The following is a 25,075-nucleotide window of genomic DNA, read 5'->3' as shown; positions in this document are numbered from 1 at the left end:
GCAGCTCTAAATATTTATTTATTTAAAACAGAACATTTCAAGTTATGTACATTACGAGAGAAGTAGGTTGGACATCTTCTGAAACATTAGTAATTCACAGGAGTAGCTGGTTTAGCATCATCAATTTCAGCATCATACCAGCGGTATCTGCGATGACGTCGTAAAACTTCAATTGCTTTCAGTTCAATGGCCGTTGGGTTAATTCCCAAGTCCTCCAGACCAGGAAGGTCAGGGTACTTCATATCAGTGATGTGCAACTAAAATAAATTGAGACAATGCATATGTTATTATTAATACAGCGGAATCAAAACTACTTCCCTTAGGTCCTGATCTTCCTTTTGTTTTAGTAAAAGAATGAACTTCCAGTTAAAATAAATTGGATTGGTATATGGATGGTAAAGGAATGGAGGGTTATGGTCTGAGTGCAGGTAGATGGGACTAGGGGAAAATAAGTGTTCGGCACGGACTTGTAGGGCCGAGATGGCCTGTTTCCGTGCTGTAATTGTTATATGGTTATATGGTTACATGACAATTTATATATAATTATTAATATATAATGACAATTATTTCAGACTTTCACAGATAACCACATTTTTCTGAAGCTCTAAATCTCCCCATTGCAATCCATTTTCCTTTTTCAGAAAAGGCATTATATTTTCTGGTATAATTATATTTAAAACACTGAGCTAATAATGTGAAATATGGTCACAGTGCAAACGTACCCTGTCTACTTTGTCTCGTGACGTCCATTGATCAAACGGGCTCATCTCAAACAGCCGTGCTGCCAAACTGGAAGAAGAAAATGAAAATCAGTTAATAGATTATGACCTAACAATTTAAAATGGTCCCAAACCAAATTGCAATAAATATTCAGCAACTCAAGTAGTTGTTGTGGAGAGAGAAACAGTGTTAATATTTCAGGTTGAAAAATTAATGGCTGAACATGTTTTACTTTTCATAGAATGGCAAGTAGAGAGAAAAAAAATCCAAAGAAACATTTGAAGGAGGTTAGAAATCACGAGAGACTGAATTGCACAAAATGTTGTGGGACCAGCTGAGAGATGGTAGCAAAGCTTTGTCAATCACAGTTGAGCTGCTGGAAGAGAAAAAATGATTGAAGAGAGGGGAGAATATGTTGTCCTGTGGGATGTAAACCTTTACATCCCACAGGACAAAGCTGGAAATCTGTCATCTAATCAGAAACTGGTGACTGTTATCTGACAAATTTGGATTTAAAATTAACAATGGGCACAGCATTAATTGCCATTTTTAGTAAAGTCCCAAGTTTCTACCTCTCTGCACGTGGAGGTTATTTCCATCCAATTACAGTCCTGAAAGGTCTGGGTCCAATGTTTAGGTTACGTCCTTTTATTTCAAGACTCCCAATTTGCAGAAATAGGTTCAATCAATCTCATTCATTTTCCTTAAAACCTTGATAATCTCAATCATTCCAAGCATCCCTTTAATCACTAGATGGTCTGAGTACAAAAAAAAACAGATATTTCATTTTTATATTAACTCAACCAATGCTAACAACAGATAACAAGATTCTCATAAATTTGATAGGCTGGCAAAGTCAATACCAAGTTTCACTGACATTTATGAAGCAGTAATATCATTAAAATAATCCCTCATAAGGATTTGTTATGTTCCTTATACTTATATGGTGTATCTTATTTGCCTTAAATATTTAGAACTTTTGAGATAAGATGATGGATGGCTGAGAGGAAAGTATGGAAGGCCAATAGTAACTAAAGAATGGCAAGAGCTAGGAGCTGGAGAACCGTAGTAAATTGAGATTAAGATCGCAGATAATTTAATCTGTTTGCATCCAAGCAAAGAAATAACATGCCACAACTCCAAAGTAAAAAGAAAAATCAGTAATCTGACAGATGAGATGATTGGGGCCACAGTGTCCTCTTGTCTGGAGGCCCCAGTTTCAATCATTATGTTTACCACCCTCCAGGGATATTTACACTGGAAAGGCACCTTTGCCATTAAATTGTTTGAAAGTCAAGTCGTCAAGTTTATTTGTCACATATGCATACTAGATGTGCAGTGAAATGAAAAGTGGCAATGCTTGCGGATTGTGCAAAAAAACAAAACAAAAAAAAACTACAAAAGCAATAATTATAGCAGTTATATGACTTGGTACATGATTTGGTTATGCTCATTTTATATCTTGCCCTTCAGACTTCACAGACTGATTCCTAGGATATAAAGACTGATGTCTGAAGAATGATTGACATAATCGGGTTTCTACTCACTTGAATTAAGAAATCTGACAAACTAAAAATCTATCACGCTAAAAGGACTGGAAAGATTATTGAAGGAAAGATGATCCCAAAAGTGAAGGAAGACCAGAATGATGGGTCACAGCTAAGAATATGGAGTAATAATAATAATAATAATAATAATAAATTGTATTTATGGGCACCTTTCAAGAGTCTCAAGGACACCTTACAAAAATTTAGCAGGTAGAGGAAAAACATGTAAGGGGAATGAAATAAATAGTAGAGACATGACTAGTACACAAAGTAAAGACAGAATTCAATACAAAACACAATATGAGGCAATTAATGCACAGATGAAAAGGGAGGGGGACGTGGGGCTAAGGATAGGCAGAGGTGAAGAGATGGGTCTTGAGGCGGGACTGGAAGATGGTGAGGGACACAGAATTGCGGATCAGTTGGAGGAGGGAGTTCCAGAGCCTGGGAGCTGCCCTGGAGAAGGCTCTGTCCCCAAAACTGCGGAGGTTGGACTTGTGGATGGAGAGGAGACCGGCTGATGTGGATCTGAGGGACCGTGAGGGTTGGTAGGGGGAGAGGAGGTCAGTGAGATATGGGGGGGCCAGATGGTGGAGGGCTTTGTAGGTGAGGATCAGGATTTTGTAGTTGATCCGGTGGGAGATGGGAAGCCAGTGAAGTTGTTTGAGGACTGGAGTGATGTGATGCCAGGATTTGGTGTGTGTAATGAGTCGTGCGGCTGCGTTCTGGACCAGTTGGAGTCGGTTGATGTAGGTGGAGCTGATGCCAAGGAGAAGTGAGTTGCAGTAGTCCAGTCGGGAGGAGATGAAGGCATGGATGAGTCTTTCAGCAGCGGGAGGTGTGAGAGAGGGTCTGAGTTTGGCGATGTTGCGGAGATGAAAGAAGGAGGTTTTAATGACATGGCGGATGTGAGGCTCAAGGGAGAGGGTGGAATCAAAGATCACGCCAAGGTTGCGGGCCTGGGGAGATGGGGAGACAGTGGTGCCATCGATGGTGAGAGTGGGGTTATTGATTTTGCTGAGTGTGGCTTTGGAGCCTATGAGGAGGAATTCTGTCTTATCGCTGTTGAGTTTGAGGAAATTATGTTGCATCCAGGTTTTTATAGCTGACGAACAGGAGTTGATATGGGAAAGGGGTGGGGTTGTGGGGGGATTTGGTGCCGAGGTAGATCTGGGTGTCATCAGCGTAACAGTGGAAGTCCAGGTTGAAGTGGCGGAGTATCTGACCAAGGGGGAGGACGTAGATGATGAAGAGGAGGGGGCCGAGCACGGAGCCTTGGGGAACGCCTTGAGTGACTGTGGCTGTAGCAGAGGTGTGGTTGTGGAGAGAGATGAAGTGGGATCTGTTGGAAAGGTAGGAACGGAGCCAGCTGAGTGCAGAGCCTTCAATGCCGAGGTCTTTGAGTCTGGTGAGCAGGATGTTATGGTTCACTGTATCGAAGGCTGCGCTCAGGTCGAGGAGGATGAGGATGTTGAGGGAACCAGTGTCAGCAGAGGTGAGGAGGTCGTTGAGGACTTTGAGGAGAGCAGTTTCTGTGCTATGGAGGGGGCGAAAGCCAGATTGGAGGGGTTCATGTAGGTTATACGCAAGGAGGTGGGAATGAAGTTGCGACGCAACGATACGCTCCAGGGTTTTTGAAAGAAAGGGGAGGTTTGAGATTGGGCGGTAGTTAATGAGAGAGGAGGGATCAAGACCAGGTTTCTTTAAGATTGGTGTAACAGCAGCAGTTTTGAAAGCGGAGGGGACAATTCCTTGGGACAATGAGGAGTTGAAGAGATTAGTGAGGTAGGGGCAGAGAACGGGGAGGCAGGACTTCAGCAGGGGAGTGGGGAGAGGGTCGAGGGAGCAGGTAGTGGGTTTGGAAGTGCTGATGAGTTTGAAGATTTCAATAGGGGTGACCAGGTCAAACTGGGAGAGGAAGCAGTGTGGAGGAGGGGTAAGGAGGTCAGTGGAGATGTTGAAAGGAGGGGCCTTGGTAGGTGGTGGAGTAGATGCTGGGGAGTCGGGTACAGGGGATAAAGATTGATAGATGGTGCTGATTTTATCAGCGAAAAAGTGGAGGAATGAGTTGCAGAGATCCGGAGTAGAGGTAGGGAGAGTGTTGGCTCAAGGCTTGAGGAGGTTGCCCACTGTGGAGAAGAGGGTTCTGTGGTTTAGGCAGGGGTCGATGAATATGGAAGAGAGGTAGGCAGATTTTGCAGCAATGAGGGCATCTTTGTAGTCAGTGAGGTGGAGTTTGTAAGCTTCAAGGTGGACTGTGAGAGATGATTTATTTGTGAGTCGTTCAAGTCGGCGACCAGTCTGTTTCAGTTTACGAAGTGCAGGTGTGTACCAGGGTGAAGATGTGTTGAAAGTTACGGTTCTTGTTTTGAGGGGGGCCGTAGTGTTAAGGGAGGTAGACAAGGTGGAGTTGAGATGGTTTGTGAGATCATCAGGTGAGATGTGGGTTGAGTCCAGGGGGAGAGTGGTGGAGAGCAGGTCAGAGAGATGGTGGGGATCAATGGATTTTAGATTACGGAAGGTGATTTCTCGGAGGAAGCGGGGGCGAGGTGTCGGAGAAGGGATGGTGAACCGTATAAGCTTAGGAGTAGGATATTTATAGCTGAGACTAGAATACTGTTCTCATCAAAGAGTGGTAAACTGTGGAATTTTCTACCACAGATTGCAGTTGAGGACAAAACATTAAATATATATTGGAGAATTTGCATTAGGTCAGATTTCCCCAAGTAAGAGCTTCCATAACCCAAGGAGCTCCTATGGTTGGCAAACTGTCAGTCAGATGATCTGATCCAATAAAGTATTTCAGAGCCATATCAACAACCATGAGGTTACAGAAGAATTTTAAAAAGCATTTATATTAGTTTTAAATCCATAGGAGAATCCTCTCAACTAAAAGCCAAGTGAAAACTGATCAAGCCAGGTAACTTGGAATTTTGCATTTGCACAATCATGGATATAGCAGTGTATTGTGTCACATTGTTTACTTTTTCAGGTACTTACTGATAGAGAGGCCTTGGCAATGGATATGAAATAAACGGTCTGTGCATAACAGCATATACATATTCCACGAGGTCATGCAGAAGGTATCGATGAGGTCTGTTAAATGAAATAAATATTTTATTGGGGTATGGATACTGAACCAGAAATGACACACTTATTTTTATCACACAAACAGAAAATTCAGGCTGCCTTTGTGGGAAGAGAAACAAAGACAATGTTTCAGGTCGGGGATCCTGCATCAGAACTGAAAGGAGACAGAAGAAGCTAGTAAAGCTGGAGTCACAAGAGATTGGAGTCTGGAGCAACAATCAGTCTGCTGGAAGAACTCAGTGTGTATGGCAGCATCTGTGCAGGGAAATGGAGGGGTGTCAATTCAAACTTTGACCCTTAATCTGGAATGAAAGAGCATAGTGGAAATAGCCAGTAGAGAGAGACAGAGGGGTGGGGTAACAGCTGACAAGCAATAAGTAGATCTGGGTGAGGAGGGCTCGAATGGCAGATAGAATCAGGTGGAAGAAGGAAGGGTGGAAATAGCAACAGAGGCTGGGAGGTGATAGGTGCAGGCAACAAAGAGCTGCAGATGATAGAATTATCCAAGAAAAGAAGGTGGAGCATGGAACCAAATAAGGGAGGTACAGTGGCAGATGCAAACAGTGGGAGAAGGGGAAAATACTGGGTGATAGGGAGTTGATATGGGGTTGAAAAGGTGTGTGAGAGAGGACTTGGGTAGATTAGTAGGAATGAGACAGGGACAGAGAAGGAACAGGCCCAAAACTGCAGAATTGAATGTTCATGCCGTTGGGTATGTACAGTACCCACGCAGGATATGAGATGCTGTTCCTCTAGTTTGCATTTGCCCTCACCAGGGCAGTAGAGGAGGCCAAAGTTAGATAGGTCAATGTGGGAGCAGGGAATCAGGAGCTACAGACGGCCACGGCAGATGACGCGCAGGTGCTTGACAAAGTATTTGCCTAGTCTGTGTTGGTCATTGAGGGCTTCTCGTTTTCATCCACTAACTCCTCATCCCACTAAGTTTAGCCCAATATAAAAATCACATTTTAGTACCATTACAATATCTGAGCTGTTATAATAATTGACAACTATTGATGATTATTTACATTCATATAAACCAATAACACTATCACTATAATCAGCTGTAGGAATGGCAGTATTGAAGCTATACATGGTAATTATGTGAAATGTGGGAACAACTAATGAAAATCTCAGGCAGATATTTGTAAGGAGACACGAGGAACTGCACACTCTGGAATCCTGAGTGAAACATAAAATGCTGGTGTAACTCAGCGGGTCAGGCAGCATCTCTGGAAGATGTGATAGGCAACGTTTTGGGTCGAGACGTTAAGCTAAGGAAAAGGAGCCACTCCTTGAAGGAAGCTTCCATACAGATTTATATATTTTTCTCATGTCATTTTAATGAAGCATAAGAAACAATGTTGTTATTTTTACTAATGGTGAGGAGCTCAATCACCACCATGGCTTATAAAGTTGTCATTAAGGATTGCTGGACAGCAAGAAGATACATTAGTGATTTAGGCAAACAGAACTTCAAACTGTGAATAATAAAATGCCAGATGAACTCAGTGGATTGGACAGCATCTATAGAATGAATGGACAGATGACGTTTCAGGTTGGAACCCTTCTTCAGGCTGTGAATAAAGGTTTTCATGCAGTTGGTGAGGAATCTACTCTTGTGGATTCTGACAGAGCCATGTGTAGGAAGGAACTGCAGATGCTGATTTAAACTGAAGATAGACATAAAAAGCTAGAGTATCTCAGCGGGATAGACAGCATCTCTGGAGAAAAAGAATAGGCGACTTTTCAGGTCGAGACCCTTCTTCAGACCATTCAGAGCCATGGTGGACTGAGGGGATGTTTCCATGCTACATCTCTCTATGACCTCTACGGGGATCCCTGTGCACATCGAGCTCCAAGGTAGTAAATCCATGGACATTTGACAGATCTGTTGCAAGTTCTGCGCAGTAGCACATTAAGATTGTGTATTCTGAGATACGACATAAGGCACAATATTCTTGATAGACGAGCTTCTGTCTCACTGATGCTGACTCGGAGAGTGTCTGATACAGAGTAACTGTGTGGGAACAGAGAAATACTCAAATATGTACTGGGTACATTGCAGCATGAAAGAATATTTAAAAAAGGATTAAAGAAGGGTCTTGACACAAAACATCACCCATTCCTTCTCTCCAGAGATGCTGCCTGTCCCGCTGAGTTACCCCAGCATTTTGTGTCTACTTTCAAAAAGGATTGGTGAACTACCAAAGAATGAGGAATTAATGGACCAAATGTCACTAACTAAGATTATTGTTAACAACACTATGGTGCTTTAGACAGAACCGAAACCAGGCTAAAGAGATCTGAACTGAGTGTAGTAATGTTTAAGGACTTGGAAGGAAAGTTATTAAGGACTGGTCGATGTAAAGATTTGAAGGATTTTGGCTGTAAAGTGACACGGTTATAATCCTACCCTCACATGAGAACAAGTGTGAAAGGAAAAATTGATGAAAAATAAAATGGGCTAGAATTAATCAAAGGATAGTTACGAGGTCTTAAGAATGACCGATTTTGACAAAAACCCACAGAGGAACCAATACAATGAAACTATGTGTGGCAGAAGGAGCAAGAAGTCGTTGTTTGGCCATCAAAAACTTACCCAACTATAATGTATGTTTTCCCAATGGAGTCAGGTTCTTTAATAACACTTACAATTGCTTTAGCCACATCCACCACCTATTTATTAAGAGAGAAAAAACAAGTTTATTTATTTAGTTAACACAGAATTAGTAAGAATATAATTATTGGTAAACAATGTAAATAAGTCAGAAACCATTTTTTAATGTACATACATATACAGGCTGTTTCACGGTCTTCATGCCCATAGAAATAAGTGGTGTGGCACGCCCAAACCACCGCATATCTGGAAAAATAATTTGCACTGTTCTTCAATTATGTGCTTAAAAATAGGAAAGTGTGTCATTAGTTTATTTAGTGACAGACAGGAGAACGTTTATTTCCATGCAATATATATTCCTGTTGTTTCATTAGTCAATAGTACGATGAAGTAAAATACTTCCACTAATGAATTTTAAAGGGAGTTCTGATTCCACATTCCAATCCAATTCAGCCTTTTGTTACTGAATAATTTTTGCTTTAACAGACTGGGTTGTCTCCAATGTTTGAAGGAGACGCTAAGCAGTAGAAACTATTCTGTTATCCTAAATAAACTTTTGGTTATAACTTTGTGACCTTTATTAATCTTAAATTTAACCTTTACCCTCAGTTAATGTACACTAATATTATATTTTTGATTTTTTTTGTATAACTCTATTTGACTAGTAAGGTTGTCAGGGGTTAAAGGCAGAAAGCAGAATGGTCCTGAAACTTAAGAAGTCAAGACAATGGCGGCACAGTGGTGCCGCTGCTAGATTTGCTGCCTCAAAGCACCAAAGACCATGGTTCGATCCTGACCCCAGGTGCTGTATGTGTGGAGTTTGTAAGTTCTTCCTTTGACTGTACATCCGAAAGATCTGCGGATTTCCAGGTCAATTAGCATCTGTAAATTGTCCCTAGTGTGTAGGGAGTGGATGAGAAAGTGGGATAACATAGAATTAGTGCAAACGGGTGATCGACAGTCAGCATGGACTCAGTGGGCTGAAGGGCGTGTTTCCATGCCGTGTTTCTAAAAATGGAGGTTTTGTTTTTACATCAGTTACATAATCCTGATGCACTCCATTCCTCCAGATATAAAGGCATAAATTTATGTTCCATAAATCTTAATAATTACTTTCCAAGACATGTAATGCTTTACGCTCATAGATATTCAAATCTGTTTGGTCCTTCAGTGCTTCTGTGATTTTACTATTTCATAACTATTTTACAATATAGTACAGGTGCACAACCTTTTATCCGAAGATCCAAATAACGAAAACCTCCGAATAGCGGACATTTTTTCGGTCCTTGAAGAAAGGTCCTTGAAAACGTTCACCGAGGGCGGCCCGCATAGGTGACAGCGGAACCTCCGGTCGGTCCTCGAAGAAAGGGGAACTAAATCCCCATTCATAAAAGAGAAGGTGAGGGTATATTGCGCGGGAGGGTTAATAATTGACAATCTGCTGCTGCCTGCCCGCTGAGTTAAAAAGTTCCCACGGTAGACTCACGATACACAGTGTATCGTGAGTCTTGCATGGGAACTTTTTAACTCAGCGGGCAGGCAGCAGCAGATTGTCGCTCCCTTCAATTTCACCCCACCTACATCCCTCTGCTTCCTGGCCATGTGTGTGACCCCTTCCCTCCCCTCTCCAGCTCCCCGCTCATTGCACCGGCGCGGGGGCTTTGCACTGTCTTCACGTCGGCGATGACAGCAGGTCAGTGCCAGTCACCGGAGACGTCACGACCAACGGGACACCGACCCCCAGGCCCACTGCAAGCACGGAGATCCCAGAGACCCACAGCCAGCAGCAGCCCAGCCCCGTTCCAACTCCAGAGGAAAACTGCAAACTGGCCGGAGACGTCAGGACCACCAGAAGCCGTTCCCCGAGCTGCGCCCCCTCATCGGGACACCGACCCCCAGGCCCACTGCAAGCACGGAGATCCCAGAGACCCACAGCCAACAGCAGCCCAGCCCCGCACCAACTACAGAGGAACCTGGGTTGCGGATGACGGGGCGCAGCTCGGGGCGTCGTAGGGGCCCATCGGGGAGCGGGTTCCTGTTGGTCCCGACGTCTCCGGCCACCTGCCATCCTCCGGGAACTGTACCGCCCTTGCAGGAGAGTGGGGTTGTTTGCAGTTGCAGAGGGAGGGGGCAAGGGCGGTACAGTTCCCAGTCTCAGCTCCAGTCCAGGGGGGTGGCCGGAGACGTCAGGACCAACGGGACACCGACCTCCAGGCCCACTGCAAGCACGGAGATCCCAGAGACCCACAGCCAGCAGCAACTCCAGCCCAGCCCCGCTCCAACTCCAGAGGAACACGTAGGGGCAGAAGCTGATGGTGTGCAAGGTACGTCTTGTTCTTGGGGTGGCGGATGAGGGGGCGCAGCTCGGGCTGTGGGCAAACTGCCACTTGTCGCCGTAGCGGCCCATCGGGGAGCGGATTCCTCTGGAGTTGGAGGGGGAGGGGGGGGGGGGTATTGTGCGGTTTGATCGCCCCCTGCTATCCCAGGGACAGGGAGACACAGCGGCTTTTTAGACTGGTGGGCAATCACTTCCAAAGTTTTGCCCACACAGTCAGTACACCTCTCCTACACTGCATTTCATACAGACATTTATTCTGCAAGAAAAAACGACATTGAAGACTCAAACTCGCGACCGAGTAACTGCCGGGATCAAGGCGCAAACTCGCGACCTTGCGGATATGAGCCGAGCACTCTACCACTGAGCCAGCCATTAAAATCTACACTAAAAAAATTCCATTCCGAAGGCCGACAAATTCTGAATTACGAAAAGTGTCTGGTCCCAAGGCTTTCGGATAAAAGGTTGTGCACCTGTATTACCATTTCTTTGTAATTGAATGTTTCCATCTACATTACTCACAATGTTACTTATCTTTACATGATCAACAAACATATAAAAGTGTCTTCTTTAAAAAAAATAATAATAGGACGCATGAAATGGTAATCTAAATATCTGTCATAAGTCCTCACCATTTCAGCCTCAATAAGTTTATAACTAGCCAACTTAATAACTTGCTTTTAATTCCATGAGCATTAAAAAAAGAGTCATATGAGGAATTTTATCAATTTTTTAAAATTTGTTCAAATAATATTTGTATATATTATCCTGACTATTAATTATGGCTGATAGTGTTAATGTAGGGACATTTTATTAACTGGAGCAGCAGAATGTCCCAAGCATGTTACAGGTGCACAACCTTTTATCCGAAGATCCAAATAACGAAAACCTCCGAATAGCGGCCATTTTTTCGGTCCTTGAAGAAAGGTCCTTGAAAACGTTCACCGAGGGCGGCCCGCAGAGGTGACAGCGGAACCTCCGGTCGGTCCTCGAAGAAAGGGGAACTAAATCCCCATTCATAAAAGAGAAGGTGAGGGTATATTGCGCGGGAGGTTTAATAATTGACAATATGCTGCTGCCTGCCCGCTGAGTTAAAAAGTTCCCACGGTAGACTCACGATCAAAGCCCCCGGCGGGCGCTAGCACGTCCGCGGCAATTTACAGCCGCGCCGGGCGTTGTAAGGCCCCCCTCCAGGTCATTCTCAACCCCGTAATTCGGGCGGGAGAAGTCGCCGCTGCCGGTGCCCCGCAAAGCAGTCTCCCACCGGGAACCCGCGAGCTCCCGGTGTCACCATCCACCGGAGTCGGGTCGCAGCAGCTCGCCCCCGCAGCTCTCCACGCTCCGAAGCTGGCTAGCTCCACGGAGGTAGGTCCGTAGCTCCACAGGCTCCACAGCTCCCACCGCTGCCCACCGACCCCCAGGCCCACTGCAAGCACGGAGATCCCAGAGACCCACAGCCAGCAGCAACTCCAGCCCAGCCCCGCTCCAACTCCAGAGGAACACATAGGGGCAGAAGCTGATGGTGTGCAAGGTACGTCTTGTTCTTGGGGTGGCGGATGAGGGGGCGCAGCTCGGGCTGTGGGCAAACTGCCACTTGTCGCCGTAGCGGCCCATCGGGGAGCGGATTCCTCTGGAGTTGGAGGGGGAGGGGGGTATTGTGCTGTTTGATCGCCCCCTGCTATCCCAGGGACAGGGAGACACAGCGGCTTTTTAGACTGGTGGGCAATCACTTCCAAAGTTCTGCCCACACAGTCAGTACACCTCTCCTACACTGCATTTCATACAAACATTTATTCTGCAAGAAAAAACGACATTGAAGACTCAAACTCGCGATCGAGTAACTGCCAGGATCAAGGCGCAAACTCGCGACCTTGCGGATATGAGCCGAGCACTCTACCACTGAGCCAGCCATTAAAATCTACGCTAAAAAATTTCCATTCCGAAGACCGACAAATTCTGAATTACGAAAAGTGTCTGGTCCCAAGGCTTTCGGATAAAAGGTTGTGCACCTGTATTAACATTATTGCATTTTGTGTTATATGCAGATGATGCGAATAAGTGTTTATGAATGCACTTTCACAGGTCCCTTTTACTACTTAGGAGATGCAAATTCATAGGGATTTGAGGGTGTATATTCACCAATCCCAAAGGTGCAATGCTGTTTGACAAAGCAACTAAGAAAGCACATGGAGATTTGGATTTGTAAATAGGGTCAATGAATACAAAAACAGGTTATGCTAAACATTAAAAGCAGAAGACCAGAATACCAGAGTTGAAAAAGTTCCGTTAGACGGAGAGATTACAGAGGCTGGGAATGTCTGTCATACAACATTGATTGTTATATGGAAACCCAATGCAGGTATTCAAAACAATAATTATGATATAAGGAAAGAATGGTCAAACTGTTTCTTCTGACTTGGGCACATAACCTGAGATCATCAATTTAAAATAATGAATTATACTGGAAAATATATTCCCCCCCCCCCACACAATATAGAAAGTTAAGATTTGAAACCTATAAGGGTGATTGAATTGGGTGATGGAATCAGATTTTACGAGAAATTTCAAAAGGCAACTAGATATGTATTCAAGGTAAACTATTTGGGGGTAATCTATAAAAAGATGGGTGTAAGGAACTGGCCGGGCCTGCAGCGGCACAGAACGGTGGAGTAGCAGTGGAGGACGCCTACAACTTTGCTTGGCCAGGCTGACCCTGCAACGCTGCCAGGACATTGGGCCTGTATAGCCAGCTGCACTTAATGCAACTTGGACTTTGAGAATGGTGCCAAAATCTGGCACTCTTCTATATAGTTTCAGTGGACTATTTCTATACATTTTGTATTTAATCTAAGATTGTGCTTCTGTATAGTAATACCTCACTGAACGGTGTGCATAAAAAGAATTTCACTGTACCTTGTTTTGTTTTTTTTAAATGGACAGATTCATGGCATCAACAGTCTGCTTTTATGTCCAATATAATTCTATAGACAAAGAGGTCTACTTGACAGAGTAACAAGCCAAATCAAAGATATTTTATCAATTGTATGCACTAATTGTGAATCAAAACATTATGGTGTCTTCAAAAAATTTCTTACGTGAAAAATAATTTAGGAATCTGTCTTCTCTTCCAAATATTTCAGATGGTTTCATGATGATGGAATCTGGAAATTCATCTCTCACAACCCTTTCTCCAACAGCCTGACAGAAGAGAATAAAGTATGCATGTTTTTAATCATTTGGTATACTTTGCTGGCAATTGCAAAAGACTTAAGTTTTCATAATGCGCTGTTCTTCATACCTTTGTTCGTAAGAACTTTGAAATACTCTTCATGTCAGCATTCAGATGAGAAATGTGGATTAATTTTTCAACTCCAGCTTCCCTTGAGGCGAGAGCAATATCTTGTGGAATTTTGACATTGACATCCTCAAACTTGAAATTACTAAAAAAAAAGAAAAACAGTAAGTGACAATAGCAAAAGAAAACAATTGATATAATGTTTTGGCAGTCACTTTTATGAAATATTGCGACGTTAAGTGCAACATTAGCTGGATGCAGAGAAAAGTTCATTCCAATATATTTACACAGGTTGAAGGAATACCTTGGAAAAAAAGGGAAAAATTAAGAAGCAAACTGTATTCTCACAGTGTGGCCACGAGAGATTTTTTCCAAGTTTCACCTAACAACTCCAGATTCCATTGTCCACAGGAAAAATAAAGTATTCTTCTTGCAAAACAATGTACTGAAAAACAACTATTATCCTTGCTTTGATATATTAGCACTTACCTGGTTTCCCACTCCCTTCCGACAAGATTTATAACAACATTGGAACATTCTACAGCTTGTCTGGTGGAATCTCTATCTCTAGGATCCCATTCCTAATAGAAATAAAATCAAATCAAAGTATTGATTAATATCCCATTCATAGAAAGAACAAATCACAGTGAAGCTTTGTAACTTCACCACCTCTCAAATAGGCATCTTGCATGCAACAGCCCCAAACTGGAAACCTAAATAATTTATTATATGTTTATTAATAATATTTTGCCCGATCTGAATTAGTTGGGGTGGCAAATTTCAAGGATAATTTCACTTCTATTTCAGTTTCAATCCAACTATCAGCGTCAATTTATTGGAAAGATGGATATTTACATGTGGCGATAGAGTTTGCATGAAATGCACCAGTCAGTTTACAGCAACAAGAGGATAAGCTCTCTGGCTCCAAAGCAGCTACTCATTTCAATCAATTCCTTAGACTGGATCATCACAATCACAATCACAATAATACTTTATTAGCCAAGTATGTTTTGCAACATATGACAAATTCCATTTGCCAAGTCAGTCACACAATTAAAAAGCAACGGAACACACAAAATACATTTTAACATAAACATCCACCACAGTGACTCCTCCACCTTCCTCACTGTGGTGGAAGGCAAAAATTGTCACCAGACAAAATACATTTAGTTTCCAACCACATGATATATTATCTACACCAATAAATAAATCCTAAATTCACCATGCGGAATAACAAAATGCGGCCATAACAGGATAAATTAAACCACCATCCTCAATCTTAAGATAACCAGTGTTTTTTATTGTCAATTAAGTTACAGTGTTGCAGTCACTATGTTAATGTAGGAAACTGATTTGAATACTAAATTCAAACAACACCAGGTACCAGATAATCTATTTTAATTCATTGACAATTGCAGGATTACTATTACTCGTGACACCAGCGATAACTTCCTTCCTCTTCTTCAGTGTGGTGCCTTTGGGCCTTTAACATCACCTGTAAGGGGAGGGTTTGGGCTGCAGGTGGAAGATGGGAAGGTCATTGCGCCTTGGTTTAACATCTCATCTAAAGGACAGCACTTCTGACTAATACTTTAATTTGTGTGGTCCATTTAATGTTTAAAAAGTCCCGTGACATCTCATGGAAGTTGGAAGATGAACAATGTATGCAATATCATGGCAGGGGAATAAACATTTTACGAAGTACACCAAATAACCCGAGAAGCAGGAAATTAAAGAGAAGGACATTCAGAGATTAGTCTCTCAGCAGCTGAAGGCATAAATGGTAGTGCTAATGGTTAAATTTAGGGATAACAGAGAGGCCAGAGCTAGAATAAGCCTGGATTATGTGCTTCAATCTGTAGATTCAAACCCACAAACTTTGAACTCGGGTAAATTTACTTTCAACTGAAGTAAGGTTAACTCTCTCACCACAGCACTTCAAGTGAAATCAGCTTCCACTAGCTGAGAGTGTGGATAACTTATTCACACATTTCCACACGATAACTGCTTTCTCCATCGTAAATTTAATGGAAAATCATTAGACAACAGCCAAAGAAACTGTAGCACAGTATGTCAATATTATCACTTTAAAACTTATCAAACATATCCACCAGTTAAAACTTCACATTTTCTTCCAAGAGTAAATGAGACTCACTAGAAAAGTCAGCTGTCCAAGATCACCCATAGGTTTGAGATAGTTAACATCATATGGATCACAACGATATGGGATGACTACTTGAGAGCCAATCCGCCCTAAAAACAGGGAAATATTTTAATATTAAACAGAATCTTTATTATATTGAAGCCTGGGAAGGGTACCTGGATACCTGCAACAAACTCGTCGAACAAATATTATCAGAATCAATTAAAATCCAATGTCTGAATATTTAAAAAATCCTTCGACTATTGTTTGTAGTACTATAGAGGCCATTTGGTGGTTCTTGCAAGATTGTTGAGAATAGTGCGTAGACATTGTCTACATGGACTTTAATAAGGCCTCTGACAAGGTATCACATGATAGGCTGATCTGAATGCTGAAATGATCTGGGACCAGAGTGACTAGCCAATTGGATACAAAATTAGCTTGAAGATAGAATATAAGAGTTTGGTGGTAAAACGTTGTTTTTCAGACTGGAGTCCTGCAACAAATGGTGTGCCATGGGAATCGGTGCTAGACGCACTGTTATTTGATAGTTAGATTAAGGATTTTGATATGAATATAGGTGGCATGGTTAGTAAGATTGTGGCTGACATTAAAATTGGTGGTCTGGTGGACAGTAAAGAACGCCATCTAAGATTATAATAGGATCAACTGGACAATGAATTGAGGAATGACAAATGGAGTTTAATTCAGATTAATGCATGGTGTTGCACTTTGATAAAACACACCAAGACAGGATTTACACTGGGGAGTGTGGTAGAACAGGCAGACCTGGAGGTGAAGATATACAGTTCCATGAAAGAAGCGGCACAAGTGGGCAGGGTGCTGAAGAAGGCATTTACCAAGCTTGCCTTCATTGGGCAGTATAATGGGTACAAGAGTTGGAATTAATTTTTAAAATAATTACTGTTGATATGTCAAGTTTTGGGGATTCAATCATTCTTATAGCAAATAAATGTTCCTTGAAGTTCTTATGTGATAGATGTCATAATGTAGTAACTGTAGCATTCTTAGCAAGAACTCCTTTGCAATGCAATGTCTAAAAAAAACCTTTCTCTTTAATGCACTGATGTTTAAGAACCTTTCTACGTAGAATAAAGTGTTTAAGGAATTAATATCCTTAATGCCTATTAGATCAATTAATTTAAGTGTTAGACCTTACCAAGTCTGTTAACCACATATCGTCCAAGAAATCCGGATGCTCCAAAAACTGTAGCCACAATCCCACTCAAAGATGATCGACCACTTTTACCAGCCGGTATAACAGCATGGTGAATATTCCTTTTCTGAATTAAAATAGACACTGCTGAGGATAAGCCTGGTGATACAACACCTGCAACATAATGTAAGTACATATGGTTATCTGCATACATGCAATTCATAACAGGTAATAAATAATTAACATCTGTAGGAAATACTGCATAGATAATTAAATTTAGTTTAAAAAAAAAACTTTTATATACTAATTAATAAGAAATTGCTACCTGCAATTAATGTAGCAAATTGAAAAAACAATACCATTCATGAAAAGCCTCTAAAAATAGTAAACATTTGAGGATAAGGAAAAACTATGTTTTTTTCAAACAACAGACCCACTAAATATTAATTTAACTTTCCAAGTCAACGCCACTGGTTCATTCCAAAATTGCTATTCCACGTCCACACAAGCAAAATTTTGCAGAAGATTCAATTATTCAACAGTTTACATCCAACTGAAATTAGCAGCCTTGTAGAATGAAGGAAATCAATGGAAAAATGAACTTGAATATATCTGCAATGGAATTTGCTCGAAAATAAATCACACAATTGATTAAAATATAAATTTTTGGCACATTTTACAACAAACATTCTAGGATGAAGTAAACTTTCAAGTGGCATTGGAATTTATTTGTTCTGATCTTCAACAGTTTAGTTCATTATAGGATTAACAAAGGCGGCTAAACATCACATCCACCTTCACATTATTTAGGGTTCCTCTGATATGTTCTTCGTTCATTGGACTTCACCAATTTAAACAGTAGCCTTCAGATACAGAATCATAACTCTTCTATCACCCACATTTTTGTGGATTATCACTATTATAATGTATTTGATGACATTTTTTTCCTATCAGAGCTCCTAAAATACACTCAGCCACGTTCCATATTTTTAACCATACTTTAATACCTCCTCTTTTTCTTTCTATATTTGCACATTGTGACGTGGGGAAAGCAGGATGCGTAATAATTCCATATTCTGTACATGAGAAACAGTGACAAGACAGGGAATTGTACACATTCTTTAAAACAAAGAAAAAGCACACAATGGATTACGTTCACACTCTGTTGGTGAATGATCAAAATCAGGCTGTAACAAATTTTTGCCAGAGAGATCAGACTTCATTCTCTCTCTCTCTCTGCCCCTCTGGAGGAGGAATGTCCAATTTGCTGATTTAATGCAGATACTGTTCAGGGTAAGTGATCAGCAATAAATTACATTCACACTCTGTGACAGGGGGAGTATATAACTGTGGATATTTTGATGGAAGTACATAGTGGATGAAGGAACATGGAACAAGTTCAAATACTCGAACCAATGGTATATCTTGTTAAACTTGGTGTAAACATTGCTGCCGATGTGGAAATGATTGACAGCTTCAAGTTCTTTGGTGTTCATATAAGCAATGATCTGTTGTAGACCAACCACATTGATGCAACAGCCAAGACTGCACAACAACATCACCTGAGGAGACTGAGGAAATTCGGCATGTCTCCAATAATTCATACAACCATCTACAGATGCATTACAGAAAGCACATCATTGGATTCCACCACTGCTTGGTTTGGGAACAGCTCGACCGAATTGCAGTTGTAGATATAGCCCAGTACATCACACAGAACAGACTCCATCTACACTTCACAATGTCTTGCAAAATAAGCCAACATAATCAGACTGCCCCGCCCCTGGTCATACCTTCTTCTCCCATCCAGCAGAAGGTACAGGCTTGATAGCGTGCGTCACTCAGAAATGGCTTCTTCCCTTCTGTTATTGTAAATAGCTCGTTCTAAGCTCCCCCCAGTCTAGTTTCAGTTAATAAAATACTGAATCAAGCACTTGAGCAACTAAACTTTATTTTGGATAACACAACACAAATTCCCCTATACTATTCCCCAACCACCGCGGGTTCGATCCTTGTATCTGCTTGGCCAAGCCCTTCAAGCCTCGTGCAAGCAGACACTCCAAAAGGTCACGCAGTCCCAAGTGCTCTTCCAGAAGATCGACAAAGGACCTCATGGGGGCTGCCTTTTATAGGTCCCCGAATGGAGTCGGGCCAAGGACGGAGCCCCGAGGACGAAGTCACTCCAAAATGGATGGGCCATATCACCAAGAACAAAGGGGGACCCGGGGTGGGGGGAGCAAAGAAGGGATGAGTACTTTTTGTAATTTTGTCGGCACCTTTGTGGCAACTCTTTTATGTACTTTGTATGCAAAAACCAAAGAATTTCACTGCACGTAGCTTCGTACAAGTGACAATAGGATGGTTGCACGGCAGTCGGGTCACGACCCATGACCCGTACTGTTGCTACGCTACGCCGTGGAGTACATGCTATGAACTGCAGGTAGGCACTTACCATTGTTTCCAGCGTAGCAGGCCCATTAAAACCCGCCGAAATGGTCAATTTTTGCGCTGTAAATAATTATAAAAATCGGGATAAGCGTGAGAGACTACTTCAGAATTCCAAAAGTGAGGAGAAATGACGGTAGATAGAAACGAGAGCTGAAGGGACAACAACAGCCAAAATGCTTGGCGAACATCGGCCATTTGCTCACTGCATTTCATCAACAGTAAGGCATTATTTGTGTTTTTTCTTGATTCCTTTGGCATCTAAAAAGTTTCAGAAGTGATAAATCTGGCTGTAAAATTTTAAAATCACCCATGGTTCTCAAGTGGGTTTTTACATACAAAAAGAAAACGCCTCTGAAGCAAAATTTACAGCCAGATTTATCACTTCTGAGACTTTTTAGATACCAAAGGAATCAAGAAAAAACACAAATAATGCCTTACTGTTGATGAAATGCAGTGAGCAAACGCGATAATTCCCAATATTTTCAATTTCGATATCTGCAAGGCCAATGTTCGCCAAGCATTTTAGCTGTTGTTGTCCCTTCAGCTCTCGCTTCTCTTTACCTTAATTTCGCTTCACTTTTGGAATTCTGAAGTTGGGTACAGGTCTCTCACGCTTACCCCGATTCCCACAATGGATTGAGTGGCTCCGTGCGTCAAGCCTTATGACCCAGTGACCTTACGTGCAACCCCCCTATAAGGTATCATCATCATCACAAGTGCAGATACAAAACTGTGGCTTATAAACACACTCTGGGGGTGGTTGGCAATGAAGCAGCATCAGAAGAAGGGTCCCAACCCGAAGCGCTTTCAGGCAATTCCCTGCCTGACCCGCTGAGTTTCTCCAGCACTTTGTGGTTTACTCAAGGGTGAGTGAAGGTTGAGAGAGCATGTTCTGGATTATGTAGAAACAAGAAACTGTAGATGCCGGTTTACAAAAATAAAATTGCACAAAGCACTGGAGTAATTCAGCGGGTCAAGCAGCATCTCTGGAGAACATGGACAGGTGATGTATCGGGTCGGCACCCTATTTACATGCACCTTGCCAGAATGCAGACTACGGGTCCAAGTACCTACACATATAAATGGGCCGAGAGAGACGGACCAGGCTGTGGCTGATACACAGAGCAGGCTGTAGCTGACACACAGAGCAGGCTGTAGCTGACACACAGAGCAGGCTGTAGCTGACACACAGACGGTCCCAGGGGGAGAGAGAGAGAGAGAGACCCCCAACATGGGCCAGGTGTGACGGGGGCTGCCGATTAAAGGCCGGTCCGACCCGGGCCTGGCCGACACCGCGGGCCAGTGAGTAAACACCGGCTGCAAACTCTCTCCACACGGGATGCGTGAGTCGAGTTTCTGCGGGAGCCGGGTTAAACCGCGGGCCGGGGCCCGATGAGCAGAGGTGAAGCCACCGACACTTACATGACATTGGGAGGACGCGGCGGCCGACCCCGCCGCCCAGCACCAGCGCCGCCGCCATCTTGCTCAGCGGACACCAGCAGCAATGAGAGGGGCGGGCGGCCGCCGGGGGGCGCTCTGGGCAGCACAGACCTCACCTATCCAAGGTACACAAATGCTGGAGAAACCCAGCGGGTGCAGCAGCATCTATGGAGCGAAGGAGATAGGTAACGTTTCGGGCCGAAACCCTTCTTCAGACTGATCATCTATCCATGTTGTCCACAGATGCTGCCTGACCCGCGGAGTTACTCCAACACTCTGTGTCCACCAACCTGCTATGTTGTTTATTCCATACTTACAGAGCCTGCAGCTTTTAAATTCTAATTTACAGGGCAAAGTCAGAAATGCCAACAGTGCACTAAACAGGAAAGAGTCTGAAGAAAGGTCGACTCAAAACGCACCCATTCCTTCTCTCAAGAGATGCTGCCTGTTCCGTTGAGTTACTACAGAATTTTGTGTCTACTATTGTAACTAGTGAACTCTGGGACATGTTGGCTTTGTCTCTGGAACTCATGCCCGATAATGTTGAGGACAATAGGAAGGTTGCACGTAAGGTCAAAGGGCGTGACGCACGGATTAGCTCAATCCTTTTGGAGTACAAGGCAGCTTCCGGCATACACTAGTAACACACGAAACACGTACGTTCTTACCTGTTAAAAAAACCCCAAATGGTCAATTTTTGCGCTGTAAAAAATTGTGTAAGTATGGGTAACCGTGAGAGAAAACCGCCAAAATCACTGATGCTCACTGATTTGCGAAAGTGCAGCATACCGGCGGATTGAGGGCAATCCCGGCCCACAACCGCCCGGGGCTGGAGGGTGACTGAGCACTCTGAACTCGAGCACCAAGGTGTAGCAATGTTACAAAATTTTGAGATTTAAAAAATCAAGTCTGCAATTTATCCCATCAGATAAAGCATAAAAATAAGTTTAATTTGACACCTAATTCACTTTCATATCTTCAGTATTAACAAAGTTATGGCCATTTTCATACTCGGAAATTAGCATCTTGTTCCCTGTTGATTTTCCATTGACTTAACACAAAAGCTGTGATTGAAGACAGTCAAAAGCCCATAACTTTATTAAAAATTAAGAGAACTGAAAGAAATTTTCAGTTATTATAGATTGAAGCATTCTGAAACAAATATTAAACAATCTTACTTGGATGACCTGAAATTAAAGCATATAAATAGTTAGTTACCCAATTGTAGCTAATTCCAAAATTCAATTACCAGATCTAAACATCTATCCATTTCTTAAGGAAAGATTAACATTTTTAAATAGCCTAAGTGTCCAAAGAACATTCACACAAGAATTCACAATAAAACATGATTTTTAAATCTCATTGACATTCATTTATAGGCCAAATGGAAGGGATTTAGTGTTCAATTGCTGTAAATTAATGGCCATTTAAATCAGCTTGCAAGTGGGATTCTGTGGAACGCGCTGGTTTGGAACGCTGCCATTGCGGTGAATTTGAAGCCCATATGGCATGAAAGATACTGCGGGTTTGAATGGGCCCCCAAGTCAGCTACTCGCAACATAAAATTTTGTATAAAGGGGCCTTAAGAAGCCCTTTTTAATGTAAAAATAAACAACCTACCTTGCCTTGTCCCCTACATGAGATCCGTCCCGTTGTCGGGGTTCGCGGCTTTAGACGATGATTTTTAATTTACTATAACAATTAAATAACCCAATTTAGTTTAAAAATACCTGCAGCGAACGAATTTTGCAGCGATTTTTCGTCAGTAGGCTGAACAACCTCGATTTCAACAGCCTAGAGAAAATCGCGTTTTAAACCCGCCCCCCTCTCAAAGGCGCCAAAGTCCCGCACACGGGCAGCAGCAGAACTGCAGCGCCGCTAAAGGTAAGTTTTGCAACATACCTACAAGGTGTAAGCGGCCGAAGGAGCGGATCACTCGGGACAGCCCCCACTCTCCACTTGGGGTCAGCGCTGTCTGGCCACGGCCGCCCTCCACCCCGTCTCTCCCTGTGCGGCCGCACTGTGACGGGCTGTGGGTCAGCAGCGCCCACACACGGGGCCGGGTGGAGCTGGGCCGCGGCTCCGGGCAGTGGACACACGGGGCCATAAACCCGGCAACGTCCCTGTCAGCTGCAGCAGAGTTGGGGGCAGTCTGGTCCCTCCGCCCACCCAGAGTCACTGACCTCGCTGCACCCGACCCCCACACAAGGGGTGATTGACCCCACCCAGACCCCAACCCACACACGGGGTGATTCATCCTCCCGACCCCCACCACCACACGAGGTGATTCACCCCCCCGACCCACACCATCACACGGGGCAACTCACCCCCCCCCCCCTCCCCCCCGACCCACACCACCACACGGGGTGATTCACCCCTCTGACCCCTGGACCCCAAGTGTGGAATCAGTCAGCGTGGAGTCTGGATGCTGGGACAGAAGACGGGCCCGCTGTACTGGAAGCCATAGTATGTGTTTACCTGCAGTTCACCGCTTGTACTCCAGAAGCCGTTTTGTGGTAACAGTATGGGTCACGGGTCATGACCTCGACTGCCGTGCAACCTCCCTATTTCCTGCAGTCTGTATTTTCCGCTTTGCTCTATCTATCGTACTTGCATTTGAACTGATTGTATCAATGTATTTTTCAAGTTTGGATAACATACAAAACCAGGCTTTCCGCTGTACCTCGGAGCATGTGATAATAATAAACCAAACCCTCACACAATACATCAGTGAGGTTAATTTGCAATATTTCAGACCAATGAGTCAAATTTCCTGATGGCATTAGCCATTTAGAACTATGTGCAAAATTCCTCCATTCTGGATTAAGCCAATTTTCAAAAGCCCGGTTTGTTATATTTGCAGCTCTGAGAAACAAATTCTGGTTGCCTGTGTGCAAGTTTAAATACAGCCTAATTATCACACCTTACATTTTCACAAATTACCTTGAGATGAAGACTAGTGAACCCCTCTAAGCTGACAATAGCTTCCTAATGGAACATCAGAATAGAAGTAGACTACATGTCCCAGGTTGTCAGTCAATTTCCCCTATTAGTAGGCAGATAAGGACAGATACTCCTCACACACTCGCACCTGGCGGATTCTCCCCAGTGTGGCTGCAGTACTGAACTGCATCTCTGATGGGCAATTGAACTCTATCTCCCTGGTGAAAGCTGGTAAGTTTACTGGCCAGATGTACAGCTGAAACATGATCTGTGGTCAGAACATTCTCACTGCTATGATTGGAGCTTTCTGCATTTTAGTTTAGTTTAGAAATACAGCGCGGAAACAGGCCCTTCGGCCCATCGAGTCCGCACCGACCAGCGATCCCCGCATACTAACACTATCCTACATACACACTAGGAACAATTTACCAAGTACACAAACCCAAGCCAATTAACCTACAAACCTGTACGTCTTTGGAGTGTGGGAGGAAACCGAAGATCTCGGAGAAAACCCACACAGTCACTGGAGAACGTACAAACTCTGTACAGACAGCACCCATAGTCGGGATCAAACCCACACCTCTGACGCTGCAAGTGCTGTTAGGCAGCAACTCTACCGCTGCGCCACCATGCCACTCTACCACTCTGTTGTACATTAAAAAGCTGTTGGTATTCAGGACACGGTGAATTGTAATTCTGGAAATTCTTGATGTGAAATTGATTTGTTTTCAAGAGAGAGTTAGATAGAGTTCTTATGGTTAGCGGAGTTAAGGGATATGGAGAGAAGGCAGGAACGGGGTACTGATTGTGGATGATCAGCCATTATTACGTTGAATGGCGGTGCTGACTCGAAGGGCCGAATGGCCTACTCCTGCACCTATTGTTTATTGTGCTTCCTCTTTGTGGATTCTCCAGTATCAATCTTTATAAGCAGCATAGAAAGCAGGAGGAGAGGAGTGTAAATGAGAACCCACAAACGTCACAAAGGTTATGAAATTCGATACAAAAGTACCTCCACCTTGAACACTAATATCCATTCCCCTTCTAAGAGCACCTTCTAATGCAATGTCAGGAGACCCTGCAATTGTACTTTTACCTTTCAGTTGAGGCAGCAAATTGCATGCACGTATGCACCGCATTTACTCCTCCCAAAATCATCTCCTCTGCATTGGAAAATTCAACCGTTGACTGAGTGAGCACCTCTATTCAGTCTACAGAGATGGCACTGAGCTTTCCCTCACCTGTATCGCCATCTCCTCTGACCTACTGTATGTTGAGGAGGAGGAACTTCTTCTCTGATTGAATCACAAATCTTTG

At 43.2% G+C, this 25,075-nt stretch overlaps 1 protein-coding gene across 1 annotated transcript; it reads right to left on the bottom strand.

Annotated features, from left to right (window-relative positions):
- Window positions 1-20,910, bottom strand: ndufa9 (NADH:ubiquinone oxidoreductase subunit A9). Its single transcript, XM_033039737.1, has 11 exons — window positions 20,798-20,910; window positions 16,931-17,101; window positions 15,763-15,860; window positions 14,097-14,188; window positions 13,611-13,752; window positions 13,408-13,510; window positions 8,153-8,223; window positions 7,960-8,036; window positions 5,268-5,363; window positions 723-789; window positions 1-257 (listed from the first exon to the last, which is right to left on the bottom strand). Exons 1-11 carry the CDS (start codon window positions 20,853-20,855, stop codon window positions 87-89), a joined length of 1,146 nt encoding a protein of 381 aa, XP_032895628.1. The 5' UTR covers window positions 20,856-20,910; the 3' UTR covers window positions 1-86.
- Window positions 20,911-25,075: the final 4,165 nt, after the last annotated feature.

This window comes from Amblyraja radiata, chromosome 21, assembly GCF_010909765.2.
Source record: "Amblyraja radiata isolate CabotCenter1 chromosome 21, sAmbRad1.1.pri, whole genome shotgun sequence".
NCBI classification, from domain to species: domain Eukaryota; kingdom Metazoa; phylum Chordata; class Chondrichthyes; order Rajiformes; family Rajidae; genus Amblyraja; species Amblyraja radiata.
The sequence above is the reverse complement of the archived record's forward strand: the minus strand, read 5'-3'. Positions and strand labels throughout refer to the sequence as shown.

Coding starts and splice junctions, on each gene's coding strand:
- ndufa9 (XM_033039737.1), bottom strand. CDS start 20,855: ATGGCGGCGGCGCTGGTGCTGGGCGGCGGGGTCGGCCGCCGCGTCCTC. Junction 15,861..16,930: donor ATATGTGGTTAACAGACTTG/GTAAGGTCTAAC, acceptor CCCTGTTTTTAG/GGCGGATTGGCTCTCAAGTA. Junction 258..722: donor CACGAGACAAAGTAGACAGG/GTACGTTTGCAC, acceptor AATTTATTTTAG/TTGCACATCACTGATATGAA.